The 22,114-nt window shown below is 36.5% G+C and overlaps 2 long non-coding RNA genes and 6 gene segments (V, D, J or C); 2 read left to right on the top strand and 6 right to left on the bottom strand.

Moving 5' to 3' along the window:
• Positions 1-689: 689 nt before the first annotated feature.
• Positions 690-2,141, bottom strand: LOC121656716. The segment is given in 2 exon segments: positions 690-1,866; positions 1,982-2,141. Coding segments are annotated over 2 exon segments (363 nt in total).
• Positions 2,142-2,555: 414 nt separating this feature from the next.
• LOC121656710 lies at positions 2,556-3,750 on the bottom strand. The segment is given in 2 exon segments: positions 2,556-3,591; positions 3,699-3,750. Coding segments are annotated over 2 exon segments (375 nt in total).
• A 207-nt stretch (positions 3,751-3,957) lies between these two features.
• Positions 3,958-5,539, bottom strand: LOC121656732. Its single transcript, XR_006013452.1, has 3 exons — positions 5,481-5,539; positions 5,350-5,410; positions 3,958-4,954 (listed from the first exon to the last, which is right to left on the bottom strand). It is a non-coding gene; the product is annotated as an uncharacterized LOC121656732 (long non-coding RNA).
• A 1,237-nt stretch (positions 5,540-6,776) lies between these two features.
• Positions 6,777-7,268, bottom strand: LOC121656383. The segment is given in 2 exon segments: positions 6,777-7,105; positions 7,213-7,268. Coding segments are annotated over 2 exon segments (381 nt in total).
• An 82-nt stretch (positions 7,269-7,350) lies between these two features.
• LOC121656728 lies at positions 7,351-9,849 on the top strand. The gene is made up of 2 exons (XR_006013448.1): positions 7,351-8,201; positions 9,326-9,849. It is a non-coding gene; the product is annotated as an uncharacterized LOC121656728 (long non-coding RNA).
• Positions 9,850-10,902: 1,053 nt separating this feature from the next.
• LOC121656382 lies at positions 10,903-11,399 on the bottom strand. The segment is given in 2 exon segments: positions 10,903-11,240; positions 11,348-11,399. Coding segments are annotated over 2 exon segments (390 nt in total).
• A 6,917-nt stretch (positions 11,400-18,316) lies between these two features.
• LOC121656381 lies at positions 18,317-18,809 on the bottom strand. The segment is given in 2 exon segments: positions 18,317-18,648; positions 18,756-18,809. Coding segments are annotated over 2 exon segments (384 nt in total).
• A 770-nt stretch (positions 18,810-19,579) lies between these two features.
• On the top strand, positions 19,580-21,254 carry LOC121656722 (the record flags this gene model as incomplete). The annotated part of the segment is given in 2 exon segments: positions 19,580-19,709; positions 20,702-21,254. Coding segments are annotated over 2 exon segments (456 nt in total), but the record flags the coding sequence as incomplete, so codon positions are not given.
• Between the last annotated feature and the right edge of the window lie 860 nt (positions 21,255-22,114).

Here is a 22,114-nt window from a genome sequence, read left to right as displayed (position 1 = left end):
TATAGGTTATTTGCACAGATAATAAAAAAAGATAAAAGAAAAAATAACCAGATTATTGTAACTACTTACAAATAAGAAAATATTTTCATGTCACAGAGATAACATCCACCCTGATCATGATTTTGGATCAATCAATTAGTCAGACATGAACCAATGTATGGACATGAAGAAAATAACACCACAAAATTATAAAACTTTTATCTTTGGCATTAATAAAATGTTTTTCAGGCCTTCATTTCAGAATTTTTCCAAGTAAAGTTATTTCCAGGAAATCATTAAATAAGAAAAACAATCCCATGATGGAGGGAGAATTGTCCAGAGTGTTCCCTTCATCTCCTCCTGGCACTGCTGGAACATCTTTATTAACCCCCAGCGCCACATCTGAACAGGATGAAGGAGGTTCAGGATGAAGATGGATGGAAAAAAAAGTCTCGAAATGTAAACAATTACAGACTAAAATGATAGGAAAAATGTAGATAATATTTTCTGCTCTTCATTAATAATTTAAAAGAAATCTTTATAAGAATCTGTACATAGATTTGTTAAATAAATATATATATATATATATATATATATATATATATATATATATATATATATATATATAAACCAGGTGTCCCCATGGTTCATACTGAGCAATAAAACTGGTCTGTAAGCTGTGACTGGAATAAAATCATCTTCCTCCTCACTGAACTTTTACATCTTGCACAAGATTCCTCATAAAAGCTGAATTTTGTGCTTCTGTGTTTTGATAAAAACTGATTAGTTTTATACTGAATGTTTGTAATAGAATCAATGTTTATCGATAAAGATTTAAAAATCTTTATCTAGAATAAATATTTTGCGTTCTCCATCTGTTTTTATCAACCCAATAATTAACTTATGAGTTTAATCGTTTCCATATTTAAAAATCTGATGGGAAAACTGCACATACGTAAAACATGAATACAACCCTCTCTGACCTCTGATAAAGAGACTTGAGTGGCCACATGACTACTTGCAGTCAAGTCAATGAGTCCATATCATGTTTTAATTCTGGCCTCATTAATTTAGCTGCTTCAAACATTTTCTGTAAAATGAAAGAAAGAAAATATTTGCTGTAACTGAATAAATAACAGAGCTGAATGTGGTGATCAGCACTGTCGACTCAAACCAAAAAAGGTTTCTGGCTCAAATTTCAGGTTGTATGATGCTTCTGTGTTTGTGGCTTCCTCCCATCATACAAAAACATGCCTGTTAGGTTACTTGATGAATGTAAATTGATTATAAGGTAGGAGTGGGATCTTGTATGGTTGTTTATCTCACACAGTCCTGAACTGGATGAATGATTTATAAAGAAAAATCTGGACATTTCAATCACGATGAGGATATTTTCTTCTGCTGGTTTAAATTGGTGCATTAACACGTTTCAAAGATCAGTGCTGAACTTTGATCCCTGTCTGGTCTTATATTATAAAGTTGTGTACCATTACATTCAGCTGTGTTGTGGTTTCAGTGAGCAGCTCATTCAGATCAGTTCCTCTCCAGCTGAAGGAGGTTTTTGTACGATGTTGTATCACCGTGTGAACGGCCAGCTGTAACCACCCTGCTGACAGTAATAATCTCCTGTATCTTCAGTCTGGATTCCACTGATGGTTAAAGTGAAATCAGTCCCAGATCCACTTCCACTGAAACGATCTGAAACTCCAGACACACGAGTTGTAGCATAATTTATGAGGAGTTTAGGAACCTCTCCAGGTTTTTGAAGGTACCAGTGAAGGTAGGCACCCATGTTGGAACTGGCTTTACATTTGATGGAAACAGTCTGTCCAGGAACAACAGACTGAGATCGAGGAGTCTGAGTCAGGATGATTTCACCTGATGAACCTAAAAGAAGATGAGAGAAGCTGTTACAGTAAGTCTGACTGGAAGAAAATTAACAATTAAAAAAGGAGAAAGAAGTCTGACATTTACATGGAGCTTAATACTGTTTGTTTCTCACCCTGAACAAGGAGCCCCAGGGTGGTCAGCAGTAGAGTCAGTGACATCATCATTGTGCTGCTGGTGTGTTCAGTGTCTCTGAAAGGTCTGAACAGCCACTGATCAACACTGACCTCTTAACAGCTGGGAGCAGAGAGGCAGGACACATATGCAAACACACACAGTCAGTCAGCTGCAGCTGTCCTCTACATGGTATCATGTTTCATCCTCACATGTGAGATTTTTGAAACAGGAAATAAAATTTTCTGGGAATCATTTAATGCAGCTGCTTGTCAATAGGTTCCTTAAAACAGCTTAATTTAGTAATAAGACCTTATTTGACATAAATTGGAGGCATTAGTTAGTAAAAATCTTTATAATGTTTGGATGTTATTATTTGGTGGTTTTGTAATGTGAAAATTCTTCAAGTCTTCATGCAGCATCTTAAGAACTTCTCATGAAAACAACAATAAAAATTATGATTGAAAGTTAAAACCTGGAGGTTAAAATGACTTGATATTTAGTCTTTAATTGTTTGGAATCTTTGGGTCAGATGATAATTGTCAAAAGGAAAATGTTTCAACATTTATATCAGCATGAAAAAAAAAATGGTAGAATAAGTAAACAAATACATCAGATTTAGAGAATCTGATCCCAAAGGTAAAAATGAAGCTCCATGTCATCAAGAGTCATGTGATACAACTGAAAGCTACTCTGTAGTCACTAAATAGACCTTGCTGAGCTTAACTGCTCCATTTCTTTCTGCTGGACAGACTTTGAGCTCCACAGTATTAACTGGGTTTTTATTCTTTACTTTTTAATGGTTTCAGTTGACTCAGAGGAAAGTTTTATATCATTGTTGTTTAAAGTAATATTCTGGAAATTTGGGGGATGTTTTATCTACTTTTAATTATTATTTCCTTGGTAAGTTTACTGATGATGATCAGTGTTTTCATCATTTTTACCTTTTAAGTTCAGTACGATTAAGACAGTTACTAGCACAAAGTCACAAGCTTTTTCTATGACTGTCACATGATGCTGCTCCATGATGCTTTCTGCACACCATTATAGATATTAATGAAGAAATAGATAAAACACAACTCTATAATCATATAATGTGTGTTTCCACCAAGATAGTTTTCAGTTGATAAAATTGTCATGAAATATTCATATTTTTAACAAATATTCTTAAGATTTACCGGTTCTTGAATTTGTGTGTGTGTGTGTGTGTGTGTCTGGTCACTGAACTGTATCAGTCAGTTCAGTTTCTGTTCTGTCTGATTGAGGAAGGTTTTTGTACGACTGTTTTTCACTGTGTGAACACATAGCCGCTATGATAACTCTGACAGTAATAAACTGCAGCATCTTCAGCCTGAACTCCACTGATGGTCAGAGTGAAGTCAGAGTTTGATCCACTGCCTGTAAAACGACCTGGAATCCCTGATTCTCTGCTGCTAGCATAGTATATGAGGAGTTTAGGAGTTTGTCCATCTTTCTGTTGGTACCAGGCTAACAGATGGTAACCACTCCAAACATGAACATTCTGACTGGTTTTACATGTGATGGTGACGGTTCCTCCCAGATCAGATGTCACTGCTGCAGGCTGAGTCACTGTGACCTGTCCTCTGGACTCTGAGGATACAGAGACAAAAACATAAAGCAGCTTCAATGTTTAGTCGGCTTCATTTCAGAGGGACGGATGTTCATAGAGGAGAGGAGTTTGATTCTCTGGACTTTACCTGTGAAGCAGCAGCAGAGGAGAGTCCAGATGAGGACGCAGATCAAAGTCATGTTTTTCATGAGGAGGATTTCTGTGTCTTCTGTTGTCATGAAGGACAGCTGTCAGTCATCCAGTCTTCAACTCTCAGGACTATAAACTCTCCCAGAGCACTGGAGCATGGTGCTGCTGATGCAAAGTGGCTCTCTATGGAAATCTGCTGACTCACTCCAACAGGGACTTGGATCAATCTGATGATTATTATCAATGAATCATTTAGTTTATATTAATATTTGTTGTAATCATTTTAGATTCAGATTAACATTGGAGAGTTTATGTTGTAGAGAAAAAGTTTACATATAATTCCTCCTAATCTTTATCTAAATGCTACAAAACAGATTTGAACTTTCTACTCATTCATCTACCAGCTCACCCAGCGCTACTTATCATATAGTCTTTGTACTGAATGCTTCATTTTTTCTCTACAGTAACAAAACAGTGATCGGGGACGATGTGGGGTTCAGTGTCCAATGATGAGGATTATGGAAAATCCTGGGATCAAACTGCTGATCTTGCAGTTCATTAAAATCCACTCCACCAGCACAACCATGTTCACCCAGTGGACTTTTTAAACTCATTATTTCTTCTTTCTTCTCACATTTGTTTTTGTAGAGACGTTTAGTGGATTATTTTCATCTTGATTTTTCAAACGAAAAAAAATGAATAAATGTCTGAATAAAAATATAAATTATAGAAATTTATTGCACTTTATCATCTAAAATTTTTACATTAGGTCAAGATTTTGACCTTCAGTGAATTTATACCATGATAACGTGGAACAAATTACAATATGTACAATATTTACAATCTGCAGGATTAAGGGAAAACATGTTCACAAAATTCAATTCCAGGAGTTGACTTATTGCATCCAAATGATTCACAACATGTAACGAGCCAGTATGCAAACTCAACCCAGTTGAGTTTTGCTCCATCAATTTCACCAAGTTAGGTCACAATCATTCTGTTCACCTTTCACAATGCAGTATGTAGGAGTTGTCCAATAATAAACCGAGTCCATGAAAATTGAATAAATGTCCATATACGCGCTATTCAACTGGTGTGGATGTGAGCGGTGAGCAGGGCAAAAGAAATAAAGATGGGAGTGGGCTGGCTTGCAAACAGCCCCCTACCAGATTGCAGAGGGTGTGTTACAGGGTTCAGGCTCTTGCATCTAGCTCGCCATCCGGAAGGTTCTGTACCCAACAGGGCACACCTGGCCTGCATCAGAAAAACAAGGCCAACATTCAGTTATTCAAGTTCATACCCACTAGCTAGGTTTGTCTTGGTGTACACCCATTAAATAATAAAATATCATTAAATTATAAATCATCGACCATCAAACATTTAAAGTCATTTCCATGTGCATACAAAAATGCAAATACAATTCAAATGATGCAATCAAAGTGCATTGACAGAAACACTACTAAAACCAAAAGTAAATTTAAAATACATGCTAGGCCAAGATAGTTTTTTTTTTAAAACCCCTAGCCTAACAATGAACATAACTTATTCAACGTAAAGCTAATGTAGTGTAATGCTACATTAGCATTATGCTAGTGGACAAGGCACAAGCATGCTAATGCTGACAGCATGTAGCAAACAAACAGACTCACCAATCCTCTTGAAAAATCGTCCCACACGAGAGCCCTGGTGTCAGCAGTGGGTTCGCAGCGTCTACAACATACGACGGAGTTTTAAACAATAATCAACCACACAAAATGGAAAGCATTTGGACAAGACTCACCTGTTAAAGCCTTCCCACTCCCATACTCCCACACATCTGTCGGATGGCTTGTATGGAGACTACCAGGAAGTGGGACTGGCTGAACAGATGTCAAGTGACCAAATGGTGCCTTCATGGAAAACCAGGAAAACTCAATAGCGATATCTAACATGACCTTTAAGAGGAATTTTCATATGGGTTACAATAGCATCAACAGTAAAGATGTGTTCACACTGTAAAAACAAAAAACCTTCCTCAGTCAGACTGAACAGAAACTGAACTGACTGCTGCATTTTACCGAGTAAATCAGTCATGTGTCGTGAAGAGATGCTGATTCTGTGAATTTATTGAAATTCAGAACCACAACATATGAAATTTATCTTTCAGGTACAGTTGAATGAATTTGTCTCAACTCCATGTAGGAACAGCTGTCAGCAATCAAGTGAGTTTTCTTCAAGTCTTCATGCTTCATTCATTAATGTATCTGGACATTTATAAAATTGCATGAACATCTTCATCAGATGAATGTTTCCATATATTACAGTTGTTCAGCTTTTCAGTGAACGGGAATAAATTGAAAGATGACGACAATAATTTATGTGTTAATTGTTAAAAATGTTAAATCTGTTGCAGCTTTGATGACATCAGATTAGACATGATGAATTTCATCATATGTAGTATAATGGTTTTCTATTTGAGACATTTATTTATTTATTTTAACTTATATTTAATAATTAGGTTTCTTGTTATGAAATGTTTTTTTTCTTTAATCGGTTTTCTGAACTCGTGGTTTCTTATGTTTTACTGTAAATATGAGGTCAAACATCACTGTCAATAATTTTGTCTATCATTGATTCATTTAACATTATCAATAAAAAAATCTGATTTAAATCTGATTTACACTTAGATATATTTCCATCAAAACAATTTTATCTCATGTTTTTGAGATTTAAATTGTTTTCCCCAGTTATATATTTACAAACATTAAAACTGTTCAAATTAACTGTGAAGCTGAGGTCAAAGGTCACATACAGGAATTTTCTCTGTGACAAATTTGTTCAAATTATTTCTGTTGAAAAGTTTTGGTAAATTGTTGATGATGATTAGAAAAATTCTGAATCAAGATTTTATCCAAAAGTGTTTTTTGTTATTGAAGCAATGGTGTGTGTTAGAGTGTGTGTGTGTGTGTGTGTGTGTGTGTGTGTGTGTGTGTGTGTGTGTGTGTGTGTGTGTGTGTGTGTGTGTATTCAGTGGACTGCATCAGTCAGTTCAGTTTCTGTTCAGTCTGACTGAGGGAGGTTTTTGTACGACTGTTTTTCACTGTGTGAACACATTTTGGCTGTTGATGTAGTGATAACTCTGACAGTAATAAACTGCAGCATCTTCAGCCTGAACTCCACTGATGGTCAGAGTGAAGTCAGAGTTTGATCCACTGCCTGTAAAACGATCTGGAATTCCTGATTCTCTGCTGCTAGCATAGTATATGAGGAGTTTAGGAGTTTGTCCATCTTTCTGTTGGTACCAGGCTAAACGATGGTTGCCATCATAGTAAACATTCCGACTGGTTTTACATGTGATGGTGACGGTTCGTCCCAGATCAGATGTCACTGCTGCAGGCTGAGTCACTGTGACCTGTCCTCTGGACTCTGAGGATACAGAGACAAAAACATAAAGCAGCTTCATGGTTTAGTCGGCTTCATTTCAGAGGGACGGATGTTCATAGAGGAGAGGAGTTTGATTCTCTGGACTTTACCTGTGAAGCAGCAGCAGAGGAGAGTCCAGATGAGGACGCAGATCAAAGTCATGTTTTTCATGAGGAGGATTTCTGTGTCTTCTGTTGTCATGAAGGACAGCTGTCAGTCATCCAGTCTTCAACTCTCAGGACTATAAACTCTCCCAGAGCACTGGAGCATGGTGCTGCTGATGCAAAGTGGCTCTCTATGGAAATCTGCTGACTCACTCCAACAGGGACTTGGATCAATCTAATGATGATGATGATGTTTATCAGTTGATGAATGTTGCTGTTTAAAAAGGGAGCTTTGTATTAGCCCTTCTGTCATGTTCGGGTCAATTCTGACCAGCAATGTTTATCGATGAATCATTTTGTTTATATTAATATTATGTCGTAATAATTTTAGATTCCGAATAATATTGGAAAGTTTATGTTGTAGAGAAAAAGTTTACATATAATGCCTCCTAATCTTTATCTAAATGCTACAAAACAGATGTGAACTTTCTACTCATTCATCTACCAGCTCACCCAGCGCTACTTATCATATAGTCTTTGTACTGAATGCATCATTTTTTCTCTACAGTAACAAAACAGTGATCGGGGACGATGTGGGGTTCAGTGTCCAATGATGAGGATTATGGAAAATTCTGGGATCAAACTGCTGATCTTGCAGTTCATCAAAATCCACTCCACCAGCACAACCATGTTCACCCAGTGGACTTTTTAAACGCATTATTTCTACTTTCTTCTCAGAATATTTGTTACAGAGTCATTTAGTGGATTAGGTTCATCTTTAATTTTATCTAAATCAGATTTATTTGGTTATATTTTAAAAGAAAACAAAGTCTTTGGGGAAAATGAACAAATGTCTAAATAAAAACATGCTGCATTGTTTGTTCCAGAGTCAGAGAGCCGTGTCTCTGTACAGTCAGAGGTTTTTGTACGGCGGTTCAATGAGTTTGTATCACTGTGGTACACGTTCGGTGGAGGAAGCAGACTGGATGTTAACTGTAAGTACATTTAATTCTTTATCAATCAAAATATAAACATTTGCTTATTTTTTATGTCCTAACCAGAAAATTGGTAATCTATAAATGTGGTTTTATATGATTGGTGTAATTATTTGGTAAAGTGAGATTCTATATTTGGAAACACTAAAACCATCTTCAGTAATATTGTTCTGTGTTATTTTGTCTCACTGATAACGTAAGTTTGCAGAGAAATTTTGTCTCTGAATCAGATCATTATTTAATTGATCAGTTTAAACTCTCAAAATCTGAGTCTTTACTGTTTTAGTCAGGAAATGATTAGATTTCAGAAAACTGATGAGGATCCAAAATGTTTCTAACATGTTCAATCTGTTAACTTAACAAGTTAAAGTTTTTCTTTAAACTAGTTAGTTTTTCTGTCCAAACTTAGTATCTATGTGAAAGAAAATTCCAGACGCATCAGAAGAAGTTTTTGTGTCTTTAACCAGAAATGTGGTAAATATACTGACCCATGTCGTCACGTATCAGGTAGAAAGTTCCACATTTGTCCCTCCATGTGGTCCACTCCATGGACTCTTTTAAAAAGCAGCTGAAAACTATTTTATTCAGAAAAGCTTTTTGTTGATGTTTATTATTTATTTTATGAGACTTATGTTGTTTTAATGCAGCTATTTTATGTCCAGCACTTTGTGATTTTTATCTGTGAAAAGTGTTTTATAAATAAACTTTACTTACTTACATCACTGCATGTGGGAGATTAATTTAATGTCATTATATTGTAGTGGTTACTATGGGGAGGAGGAAAGAGAAGATGTGAAAGATTTTACATTCTTTAAATGATATAAAAATAATAATTTGTGAAAACAGTGAAGAATTTATTTAACAATGCAGACAAGATGGTGTGAAGGTGAAAGATGTGGTTTAAATTCTAATCTATGATTTTAATTTGAAGCAAAGTGAATCACAAGAAGCTGAAATCATCTAAAATGTCTTGAACATTTTTATCTTTAGTACTGAAACCTGTCTGTTGCTGTGGTTCAGCAGTGATGCCTGTCCGTTACTATGGTTACTGAGGTAAAAGCAAGAAGTGAAACTCTGAGGCGGCGTTTCACCTAATGTCAACAACGTGTCTTCTCTTTCTGCAGTGGGTCAAGTCCGTCCCACCGTGACGGTGCTGCCCCCCTCTAGTGAGGAGATAAAGAAGGGCCATGCCACACTTACATGTCTGGCCAACAAGGGCTTCCCCTCAGACTGGAGTCTGTCCTGGAAGGTGGACGGCAGCAGCAGCAGCAGCTATGAGGAGAGCAGGAGCCCCGGGGTGCTGCAGAAGGACGGCCACTACAGCTGGAGCAGCACCCTGAGGGTCCCTGCAGACCAGTGGAGGAACGTGGGCTCTGTGACCTGTGAGGCCACCCAGGGCTCCCAGACTCCACTCTCAGAGACACTGAGGAGAGACCAGTGTTCCCAGTACTGACCTGATTCACTGGAAATCTGATCCTTGTTTTATTTTGTTACAGCTCTTCTTCTTCAGTATTAAACACTGTTCCTTTCTTCTAAGTTCTGATTTACTTTATTTTCACTTTAATCTTTTTGTTGTTCATGTCCTTAAGTTTTTCTTTGTTTTTTGTAACTGGGATTTTATAAGTTTAATAAAAACCTTTTTGATGAAGAGAAGTGTTTCATTAATGTTACTTTTTTTGTATATAAAATTTTAAAAAGAATCTTGAAAAACAATCCCACCAGTTGTATAAAATTAAGAAAAAATCATAATGCAGTGTTTAATACTTTTTAGAAATAATAATAAATCCAATTTCAGGTTTTGTAAACTGAAAATTAAAGAGTTTTTCTGTAGTGTCAGAGTTTGTGTATCTATTTAAATATTTTAAAATATGTTTAATATTAGTAGGAAGTGTGTCATCATATAAACATTAATTTAAAATGGTTTAATAAAAGGCCACACGGTGCATTAACTCAGAGTAAACCACAATACATTAGAGGAACTTCTAATGAGCTTCTAAACTCTTCCACAGACCTGGAACATGATGCTAAACATTTGTTTCAGAAACTTTTGCTCTGCTGAACCCAGATGTGATGATGCAGGTTTTAGCTTTAAAAGTAAAATAAAATTGCTTTAGTTACAGGAGATTACATCAGAAAGAAACATTCAGTAATTAATCTGGTTGTGTGTTAGAAAGATGTTTAAACTTCATTAGCAGGTCTTTGTAAAGATCATAATAAAGACTGCAGACAGCTGATCTGACATCAGTTGATGAGAGCTGTGCAGACACTGAACTTCATTTGTTTTAATGTTGTGTTTTGTGTTTTTATTCCTGTGTTTACCTTTTAATATGTGCTGTTTATTCATGGGAGAAAAAAATATAAATTTTTTTCCCAGGTTATATATTTAAAAACATTAAAACTGTGCAAATTAACTGTGAAGCTGAGGTCAAAGGTCACATACAGAAATTTTCTCTGTGACAAATTTGTTCAAATTAATTCTGTTTAAACATTTTAGTAAATCGTGGATGATGATTAGAAAAATTCTCAATCAAGATTTTATCCAAAATTTTATTAAGTAGTGTGTTTTGTTATTGAAGCAATGGTGTGTGTTAAAGTGTGTGTGTGTGTGTGCGTGTGTGTTCAGTGAACTGTATCAGTCTCTGCATCAGTCAGTTCAGTATCTGTTCAGTCTGACTGAGGGTGGTTTTTGTACGACTGTTTTTCACTGTGTGAACACATCTTGACTGTTGATGTAATGAAAACTCTGACAGTAATAAACTGCAGCATCTTCAGCCTGAACTCCACTGATGGTCAGAGTGAAGTCAGAGTTTGATCCACTGCCTGTAAAACGACCTGGAATTCCTGATGCTCTGCTGCTAGCATAGTATATGAGGAGTTTAGTAGTTTGTCCTTCTTTCTGTTGGTACCAGGCTAAGTAGTGGTTGCCACTGCTACTACCAACAAAAACATTCTGATTGGTTTTACATTTGATGGTGACGGTTCGTCCCAGATCAGATGTCACTGCTGCAGGCTGAGTCACTGTGTACTGTCCTCTGGACTCTGAGGATACAGAGACAAAAACATAAAGCAGCTTCATGGTTTAGTCGGCTTCATTTCAGAGGGACGGATGTTCATAGAGGAGAGGAGTTTGATTCTCTGGACTTTACCTGTGAAGCAGCAGCAGAGGAGAGTCCAGATGAGGACGCAGATCAAAGTCATGTTTTTCATGAGGAGGATTTCTGTGTCTTCTGTTGTCATGAAGGACAGCTGTCAGTCATCCAGTCTTCAACTCTCAGGACTATAAACTCTCCCAGAGCACTGGAGCATGGTGCTGCTGATGCAAAGTGGCTCTCTATGGAAATCTGCTGACTCACTCCAACAGGGACTTGGATCAATCTGATAAGATATTTGTAAGTTGATCCATGTTCCTATTTATAAGTAAAGTTTTAAATTGGAGAAAGATGGTGTATACTCCCCAAAAAATATTTTAGATTTTTGATTATTTACAAACTAGACATTATCCTTCCTGACTTCCACCAGTATGTATTTTTACTGGTCTGACTGTAGTCCAGATCCCTGTCCTATTGAAAATAAAAAAAATTGTCTTATCTGAAATTTTGTTATTTATATGTTTAATTCCCTTTTTGAGGCATTTTTTGCATCAGCTTTTGTTACTTATATTGGACATTTCTTTTAACTAAAACTTAGAGAACCAAACATTTACAGAAAGTAAAGAATAAAATGTCTGAAACATTTTAACTTTAGTAGTGAAACCGGTCTGTTGCTGTGGTCCAGCAGTGATGCCTGTCTGTTGCTATAGTTACTGAAGTATGGAGAGGAAACTAGACACTGAGGTGGATTTTCATCTCTTAAGTGTCTCCTCTCTCTATTTCAACTTTGAAGATTTATCTAAAAATGTTTGATGATGTCGATTTGACAATAATAGAAAAATGTTCTGATACAGAATTTAAAAGCAAGATATACTCAGCAAAAATTATTCAGAATTAATCTAATTTGATAATTTGAAAGAAAATGTGAGAATTAAACATTAGAAAAACTCCTGAAACGAAAAGAAGCAATCTTCATGTTTTGACACCAAAATCAGACCTCATCCCTTTTCACCAGATGTTTTAACATGTTTATAAAATGTTACTGTTTAAAAAATAATGAAAATAAACAAATAAATAGAGGTTTCATCTTGGATATCTCCAAAAAGAGAGTCATTTGCTATCTTAACTTGTCTTTCAACAAACTCCACAATATCCTGAAATGTGACTCTACGGCACAACTTCTCCTGAATATCACAAACCGTGCTTCTCCACTGATCCCACAACTTATAAGGAAGTTTTTTTATAATGGTTTGCATATTTGATAGCACGTTCAAGTCACTCAAGGAATTTCCCATGGAATTGCGACTCCTGTAACACATAACTGTAGGCTTGTAAAGCTTTGATGTCTTCTGCCTTAACCATTGGCCAGGAAAGCACTTTATCCATGTAGGCAGAAGCTATTTTGAATGGATCACCAAAATGTTGTTGAAGTAGTGACTTTGCCTTTGAATATCCTTTGAATATGTGAGAAAGAGGCAAGTGTTGACAACTTTGGACTAAATCTCTGGGTTGACCTTTCATATACTGCTCAAGGTGATATAAACAATCCTTCTGGCTTTAAGTTCTTCCTTCAATGTTATGTTCAAAAGCTCTTGTGAATGTTTGGTACTGCAGTGGATCACCATCAAAAACCTGTGGATCTCGTTTAGGTAAAAGAAAAAGCGACTGTTGTTCAGCCAATCTTATTTCATTCTGCTTTTCCAGAACTGTGAGGAAACGTTGATCTATCTTTATGTGTAGCTGTTTGATGTAAAGCACCATTTGATGTTATAGGCAGACCGGCCCCAGTCACTACAGCGGGAAGCCCAATGTTGTTATTTATCTCCAGCTTACAGCAGCGTAACTGAGAGAAAGGACATCATCTACAACCTCTGCAGTCAATGGTTCCATGTTAAACTCAGGCACAAATGCTGCAGCATTAGCATTCAACTGTGTTCTCTTTCCTCTTTTCAGATAGCTGTTCATCCCATCTGCAGAAACATGAAGCACACAAGAACCTTCCGAGGCCGTTAACACACTCACTTTAGCCATAGAAGCAGCCAGTTCCATGTCCAGATCTGGCTCCTCCTTCCTTCTCCTCAGCTGCTCCTGCTGCTCTTCCATTTGCCTCCTCAGCTGCTCCTGCCGCTCTTCCATTTGTCTCCTCAGCTGCTCCTCTAAAACATGCTTTTCTTTCAGCAGTCTCTGACGAGCCAAAAGAGCAGCTGTCTCAGCTTCAGCCTTTAATCGAGCTGATGATGTTGTGGAGGAAGCGGACTTGCTTACCACTGTACTATGTCTCTTTTATTCTACTAGACACATTAGAAACACTGTCATCCTGGTCAAACGTCATCTACAACATTTTTAATATTCCTCACCATACATGTCTCTTTACCATTGGAAACATTGGATCCGTGACCTGATGGACCAACAGGACCCACTGCTGTTGTTTGTAATGCAACAGGTTTTTTTGTCACCTCTAACAACCATTTTCTTGTTTCAGCCACAAAAGCAATTTTATGTTCTTTAACACTGTTAAACCATGCATTTTGCTTTTCTTGTTCTTCAAGAGGAAGCATATGAATAACCATAGCATGAAGATGATCTGCCTCATTATACAGGCTTGATATATTTTCAAGACATGTCTGTATTTTCCCAACATTATCAGCATTTTGAATAAGATCTGTAATTTCTCTTATTGCACCTTTGATCCCTTTTACCTTTGCTTGACGTTCTCCTTTGAGCCTTTTAATTTTATTTTCAAAAGCTTTAGCTGTAAGTTTCGTTTGTCTCTTCCCAAGTGTTTCATTTAACTCCCTTTTTCATTCACAAAATATCCAGTAATCACAAAAACATTTGCTAATTTTCAACTATACACAGCCTTTATGTATTTATTTATTTTAGTGCTGGGCAACGATTAAAATTTTTAATCGCGATTAATCGCATGACATGCTGCGATTAATCGCATTGTTACACGCAAAATGTCTCTTTCCTTTAAAAAAAGGCCTACAGCTATAAAAAGAAAATGCAGTAAGTTTTGGTTTACAAACATCAGGGGTCTCCAACCTGCAACTCTGGAGCTGCAAGTGTCTCTCTGGACCTTCCACAATGCCTCTAAATATGTGGCTAAAATATTTTTTTCAAATCTATCTTTATTGTCATTAGGTTGGAAACCATGGACTTTTTTTTTCCTTTCTTTTACATCATTTTCCACAAATATCTACATTCCTTAGCAGAAAGTCTGTCTATCCTCTTTTTTATAAAGGTTTTATATTTTTCTTTGTTTTAAAACCTTAAAAATGGAAATAAAAATGTGGTTCTTCAAAAGTAACAAACATCCTATGGTGGCTCTTCATTAAAAATATATATTAACTTGCCTTTTTGAAAAGTCTCGTAACATTTGCGTCTCTAAAGTAGTTTTATTTAGCTGGCTGAGGGAAAAATGGCTCTTTGGATTGGAAAGGCTGCAGACCCCTGCACTAAACACATAAACAGGTTTAGCAGCAATTTTCAGATAAAATATTTCTTCATATATATTTATAAAATCAAATATTTATGAGAAAGAAGGATGAAATGTTCAGGATTTACTAACTAAAAGGTAAAATGTCAGCAGGATGAATTTAAAGCTGTGAAGCTGCTTCCTTCTAAACACAGAAGGAACAATATGTGATGAATATCAGCATCAGGTGAACATACAGAAAGCAGGATTAGAATCTCACAGCTTCTAGATGGTGAGGAGAGAGAAATACTCACAATATGCACAATAACTTCCATCCATACACCTTCACTGCTTCATTATCCAGATTTCTGGCCTATAATTTCTCTAAACTTTACTTTTCAGCCTCCGCTACCACCGGGAGTTAAGGGGTTAACATCTCGTTTCCAGGTGTATCATCAGGTCTGTAGATGTAACTATAAACATGTGTGGTATCCACAGAAAGTCCAGAATCTCAGCTACCAGCTCAGTAAAACCATTTCTATCACTAAAAAACACAGTTAAGACAACCAATTATTTAAAGAGCAGCTACACAAAGTCCGAAAATATGTAAACACAAATGATGTCTCCCCGTGTCCACCCCACGGCATGAACACAAACAAACGGCTCCTCTACTGAAAGCTCACATCTCACAGATTCCACAGCTGGAAGTTTAACCGAACCAGAGGCAGAAGAAGACCCGATTTATGCTTCACGTTTGTAAAACTCAGAAAACATGTCTTACCTTTGCTGTCTTGCATAAATTAAAACAGCATTTATTAAAAAAAATAATGAAAAAGTTTCCCGTCCAAAAATTACAATGTTCTGTCCATCTGCATACATTTTGACAAAGAGAAACGTCGGTTCTTTTTTTTTTTCTTCCTGTTCCAGACAGAAAACATCTCTTTATTTTAATAAACCCGCTCTCTCCCGATCACGTCAGATGCACCGCTGCAGCAGGGATATGGCTGGCCAGACCTGCCACAATTACACCACTAATCTGTCACGTTTCACCCAAAGAATGGCGAAAAAAATGCCGTTTTGTCAGCAAACACGATGTTTTTTTGCCGTAATAAAAGGCCGCACCTTTAAATAAGTCTGGCCTGCCATAAAAGCCAGCGGCCAGCAAAGAAAAAAAAAATAAATAAATTAACGCGCTATTAAAAAAATTAACGGCGTTAATTAAGCGTTGCGTTAACGCGTTAACGTGCCCAGCACTAATTTATTCATAACTTATGTTTCCACATATACAGTGTGTTATTTTTAATTTAATTCCCCTCTCCCTCTTCTCTGGGACTATGCTAAACTCAGCCCTAGTCTTCTGTGTGTACTAGCGGTGGGTATTTATGTGCCCAAACACCGATAGCCTTGAACCAGACTGAGTGTCTTAGAACCAGAACTACGGCAGCACTCCCAAGAGCGATGCTTCAGCCGCTTGACACACAAACAAAAACACGCACAAAATAATCCCAAAATAAACAAACAGTACAATCACCTTATGTGAAAGTACCGCTCAGCCTAACAGGGGAAAAAAAATCAACTCTTATTTACAAACAACCATAAATGTTTATCAAACACACTGTGTAGAATACACAAAGTAAAATCGAAACGACTGCGAACGAAAAGCGTATCAGCAAATTGTAAATGAACGGGCTTTAAGAGACTAAATGCGTGTTCATGTCTATCGCTTACAACCTTAAAACAAACTCAAACATCCAGAGTTGTACGGATAATACGATTACATCTGCACTTTCAACAAGTAATACCTTCTGTTAACAAAATGCCTTCTATCAACAAAACAAAATCTCTGTTAACAGATAAGTTACTATTAACAAATAAATTTCTATTAACAATTATTGCGGCGCACCAACTTCAAATCTAACCAAACGCCGCGGCAGGCTAATACTTTAGGATTTATATCCAAAATGCGTCACGCTAAACCAGTTCATATGTCACGATGCTTTATTGCTTCACATCCATGTCACAATCTCAAGAAACAGACTGTTTTCTGTAGTTGAACCCTTCAGCTCAGTGCAGCTGTGGATCAGTTCTTCTGCAGCTGAGGAGGTTTATGTACGACGTTGTATCAGTGTGTGAACGAGCTGTAATCCTGCTGACAGTAAATAAGTCCTGCATCTTCAAGCTGAACTCTACTAATTGGTCATGGAGAAGTCAGTCCCAGATCCTCTTTAACTGAAATGGTCAGAAACTCCTGACAAACATGAATCAGCATCATAGATGAGGAGCTTAGGAGGTTCTCCAGATTTTTGGAGATATCTCTGCAAATGATAGCTAACACCTGAACTGGCTTTACATCTGAGAGACACAGTTTGTCCTGGAGCAACAAACTGAGATGAACCTGGAAAAAGTAACAAACAAAGAGAGGAGAAAATGAGAGAAATGCAGACTGAAGAAAGATGATCAACATCCAGCTTAAGATATATGATTTCTGTAAAATGGAGAATAGATGGAAGAAGGTGAAAGCTGCTTGTTTCAGTGTTTCTCCATCACAGCAGAACATCATTGTGGTGAACCTGGTTACATCCTGAAGCAAAGTTTCCACAAGAGAGTCTCACCCTGAACAAGGAGCCCCAGGGTGGTCAGCAGTAGAGTCAGTGACATCATCATTGTGCTGCTGGTGTGTTCAGTGTCTCTGAAAGGTCTGAACAGCCACTGATCAACACTGACCTCTTAACAGCTGGGAGCAGAGAGGCAGGACACATATGCAAACACACACAGTCAGTCAGCTGCAGCTGTCCTCTACATGGTATCATGTTTCATCCTCACTGATGAGAACATCATTAACATTATTAGTTTATGTCAGATGCTCCAGTTGATTCTCCTGTATTCAGTCTATTTATCTTTTTTACTTTATTGTTTTACTGGAATATAAATAAAAAAGCAAGTTTAATATGTTCAGGGTGAATATAATTTTTTACAGAGTAAATCAGTCATGTGTCGTGAAGAGATGCTGATTCTAAGAATTTATTGTAATCCGGTTCAGATTCATTCATTAATGTATCTGGAAGTTGATGAAACTGCTTGAAGCAGGTGAATGTCTCCATATATTACAGATGTTCAGGTTTTCACTCAACAGGGGAAAAAATTAAAGGAAAAAGGCAATAATTTACATGTTAATTGTTAAAAATGTTAAATTTACCATTTGAAGACATCAGATTAGTTAATATTAGCCATATACACTATAATGGCTTTATATTTAAGAGATTTATTTATTTATTTTGACTTGTATTTGATAGTTAGGTTACCAGCACAAAGTCACAAGCTTTTTCTATGACTGTCCCATGATGCTGCTCCATGATGCTTTCTGCAGAACATTATAGATGTTAATGAAGAAAAGATAAAACATGACTCTATAATCATGTAATGTGTGTTACCACCAAAATAGTTTTCTCTTGATAAAATAGTCATGAAATATTCATATTTTTAATGAATATTCTGAAGATTTAACGGTTCTTGAATTTGTGTGTGTGTGTGTGTGTGTTCAGTGAACTGTATCAGTCAGTTCAGTTTCTGTTCAGTCTGACTGAGGAAGGTTTTTGTACGACTGGTTTTCACTGTGTGAACACATTTTGGCTGTTGATGACGTGAAAACTCTGACAATAATAAACTGCAGCATCTTCAGCCTGAACTCCACTGATGGTCAGAGTGAAGTCAGAGTTTGATCCACTGCCTGTAAAACGACCTGGAATCCCTGATTCTCTGCTGCTAGCACGGTATATGAGGAGTTTAGGAGTTTGTCCATCTTTCTGTTGGTACCAGGCTAAAAGGTGGTAACCACTCCAAACATGAACATTCTGACTGGTTTTACATGTGATGGTGACGGTTCGTCCCAGATCAGATGTCACTGCTGCAGGCTGAGTCACTGTGACCTGTCCTCTGGACTCTGAGGATACAGAGACAAAAACATAAAGCAGCTTCATGGTTTAGTCGGCTTCATTTCAGAGGGACGGATGTTCATAGAGGAGAGGAGTTTGATTCTCTGGACTTTACCTGTGAAGCAGCAGCAGAGGAGAGTCCAGATGAGGACGCAGATCAAAGTCATGTTTTTCATGAGGAGAATTTCTGTGTCTTCTGTTGTCATGAAGGACAGCTGTCAGTCATCCAGTCTTCAACTCTCAGGACTATAAACTCTCCCAGAGCACTGGAGCATGGTGCTGCTGATGCAAAGTGGCTCTCTATGGAAATATGCTGACTCACTCCAACAGGGACTTGGATCAATCTGATGATGATTATCAATGAATAATTTAGTTTATATTAATATTATGTTGTAATAATATTAATATATTAATATAAAATAATCCAGATTAACATTTGAGAGTTTATGTTGTAGAGAAAAAGTTTACATATAATTCCTCCTAATCTTTATCTACATGCTACAAAACAGATTTGAACTTTCTACTCATTCATCTACCAGCTCACCCAGCGCTACTTATCATATAGTCTTTGTACTGAATGCATCATTTTTTCTCTACAGTAACAAAACAGTGATCGGGGACGATGTGGGGTTCAGTGTCCAATGATGACGATTATGGAAAATCCTGGGATCAAACTGCTGATCTGGCAGTTCATTAAAATCCACTCCACCAGCACAACCATGTTCACCCAGTGGACTTTTTAAACTCATTATTTCTACTTTCTTCTCACAATGTTTTTTTTTTCAGAGAGTTGTTTAGTGGATTAGTTTAATATAAAATTTTATCTTAAGTCACGTTCCTTTTTTTTTTTTCTTTTTTTTATGAAAACAAAGTCTTTGTGGTTATATTTTAAAAGACATCAAAATCTTTGGTGAAAATGAACAAATGTCTAAATAAAAACATGCTGCATTGTTTGTTCCAGAGTCAGAGAGCCGTGTCGCTGTACAGTCAGAGGTTTTTGTACGGCGGTTCAATGAGTTTGTATCACTGTGGTACACGTTCGGTGGAGGAACCAGACTGGATGTTGGAAGTAAGTAAAACTTCATTCTGCTTCATTTAAGTTAAATTCTCATCTTTCACATTTTCTGTTCATGATCAGAATAACAAAGAAATGTTTTTACTAAATAAATGTTGAACAATTTGCTCACTGAGATGCAACGTTCACTTCATAAAGAATATTGACATTTTAGGAAACAATATAATGTATCATGAGGAATTGGAGGTGATAGAAAAACGTTCTAATAACTTCATCTTGTGGCTCAAAGGTTTAGTTCAGTGTGAATATATGAGACGGTCGTGTCTCTGTACAGTCAGAGGTTTTTGTACGGTGGTTCAATGAGTTTGTATCACTGTGGTGGACTTTTAGTGGAGGAACCAGACTGGAGCTTGGAAGTAAGTTTAGATTTTATTTCACATGACTGTGTTGTTAAATCAGCTTTTTCTTTATTAGTTTAATGTTTGTCTGAAGTAGAAAGAAAATATATATTTACTTTTGTTTAAGAAGAAATATTTCTATTAAACCTAATTAGAGATCAGCTTTACTAAAATTCTTTCACATTTTTATGAAAGTCCATGTTAATAGTTTTTGTTTGGCTTAATTTGAATGTAACATTAAAACTTTTTCTAAAGCAGAAAACAAACATTTTAAAAAACTACAGAACAATTAAATCTGGAAATGGTTTTGTTATTTAGCACTTTTCTGACAAAGTTGTGAGTTGTAGATTTCAGTTGCATTGTTATTTTTTGATTTAATTTAATTTTATTTAATTTTTATTTATTTTAATTGGAACCAAAGTAAAAACATGTAAATGTCTGAACGTTTTTCAAACTGATTCTGAGCTGAAATGCATGAGAGGTTTCTAAAAGGGAAGTGAAACAATGTGAGTCAGTGATTGTTGGAGCAGGAAAACATCTGGTATAAACTTCTTAAAGGAGAAAATCAACTTTCTCACAGTAAAGATGTCTGCTGTTTGATTGCCAGCTGTGTGGTTCCTGTCCTCTAATCTGATTGGTGTCTCCTAGGTGATGCCCGTCCCACCCTGACGGTGCTGCCCCCCTCTAGTGAGGAGATAAAGAAGGGCCATGCCACACTTACATGTCTGGCCAACAAGGGCTTCCCCTCAGACTGGAGTCTGTCCTGGAAGGTGGACGGCAGCAGCAGCAGCAGCTATGAGGAGAGCAGGAGCCCCGGGGTGCTGCAGAAGGACGGCCACTACAGCTGGAGCAGCACCCTGAGGGTCCCTGCAGACCAGTGGAGGAAGGTGGGCTCTGTGACCTGTCAGGCCACCCAGGGCTCCCAGACTCCACTCTCAGAGACACTGAGGAGAGACCAGTGTTCCCAGTACTGACCTGATTCACTGGGACTTCACTCTGGAGTCTTCAGCTTTCTCTGTCTTTCTCCTAATTTTCATATTTTTCCTCCCATAATAAAGAAGTTCATGTTTTCAGACAATAAAGGTGTTTGTTTTCAAATTTTGGTTGTTCACTTGTTCATTTAGACATTTTTGTTTTCTTAAAATGTAAACATAAAAAATATTTTCAGTGAATGAAATAAACATAATTTCTATTCATTACATTTAATAACACATACCAGATTATTTAAATGTTAAAGTAACAACACAACACTGATATTTTGTATTTTAGGGTAATAAACAAATAAAAAATAAATAGTGATCATAAGGAAAAAAAATATTAATGTGTTTTTTCCTCTGAAATTTGATCAATTACAGAACACCTAAGAAAAATATGTAAATGTATTTTCTCCTGTTCAGAAATATAAGAAAACATATTCATATAAATTAGGGCCTAAATTTGATCCAAAGAGATTTTTATAAATTACATTTGGTTCATACTATAAAATAAACTATGTTTTATAATTATTGTAACATCAAAGTACCTCAAACCTGAAAAATGACTTTAATGCAAACCATTTGGCTGCTAACCGAGAGGTGTGTGGTCACAAAGGCAAGGCAGTTTATTTGTATAGCACATTTCATGTACAGGACAATTCAAAGTGCTTTACATAAAACAAAAGCATCATAGATATTTAAAAAATAGTAAAAGGCATCAACACATAATCACATTAAAATAATAAATTACATTAAAATGATTAAAAGCAAGAAAAGTTAAAAAAAAAGTTACCGTGCAGATTTCATGCATAGGCGCATGAGAAAAGAAATGTTTTTAACCTGGATTTAAAAATGTCTACATTTGGTGAAAATTTAATCTCCACTGGCAGTTTGTTCCACTTGTTTGCAGCATAACAGCTAAATGCTGCTTCTCCATGTTTAGTCTGGACTCTGGTCTGGACTAGTTGACCAGAGTCTTTGGATCTAAGAGCTCTGCTAGATTTATATTCTCTGAACCAAGGTTATATTAGTTTTGGATTTTTAATTAGTTTTAGTTTTTATTTCGTTTTGAATTTTTTTTCAAATT

Source organism: Melanotaenia boesemani, chromosome 17 (genome assembly GCF_017639745.1).
Source record: "Melanotaenia boesemani isolate fMelBoe1 chromosome 17, fMelBoe1.pri, whole genome shotgun sequence".
Classification (NCBI taxonomy): Eukaryota; Metazoa; Chordata; class Actinopteri; order Atheriniformes; family Melanotaeniidae; genus Melanotaenia; species Melanotaenia boesemani.
The sequence above is the reverse complement of the archived record's forward strand: the minus strand, read 5'-3'. Positions and strand labels throughout refer to the sequence as shown.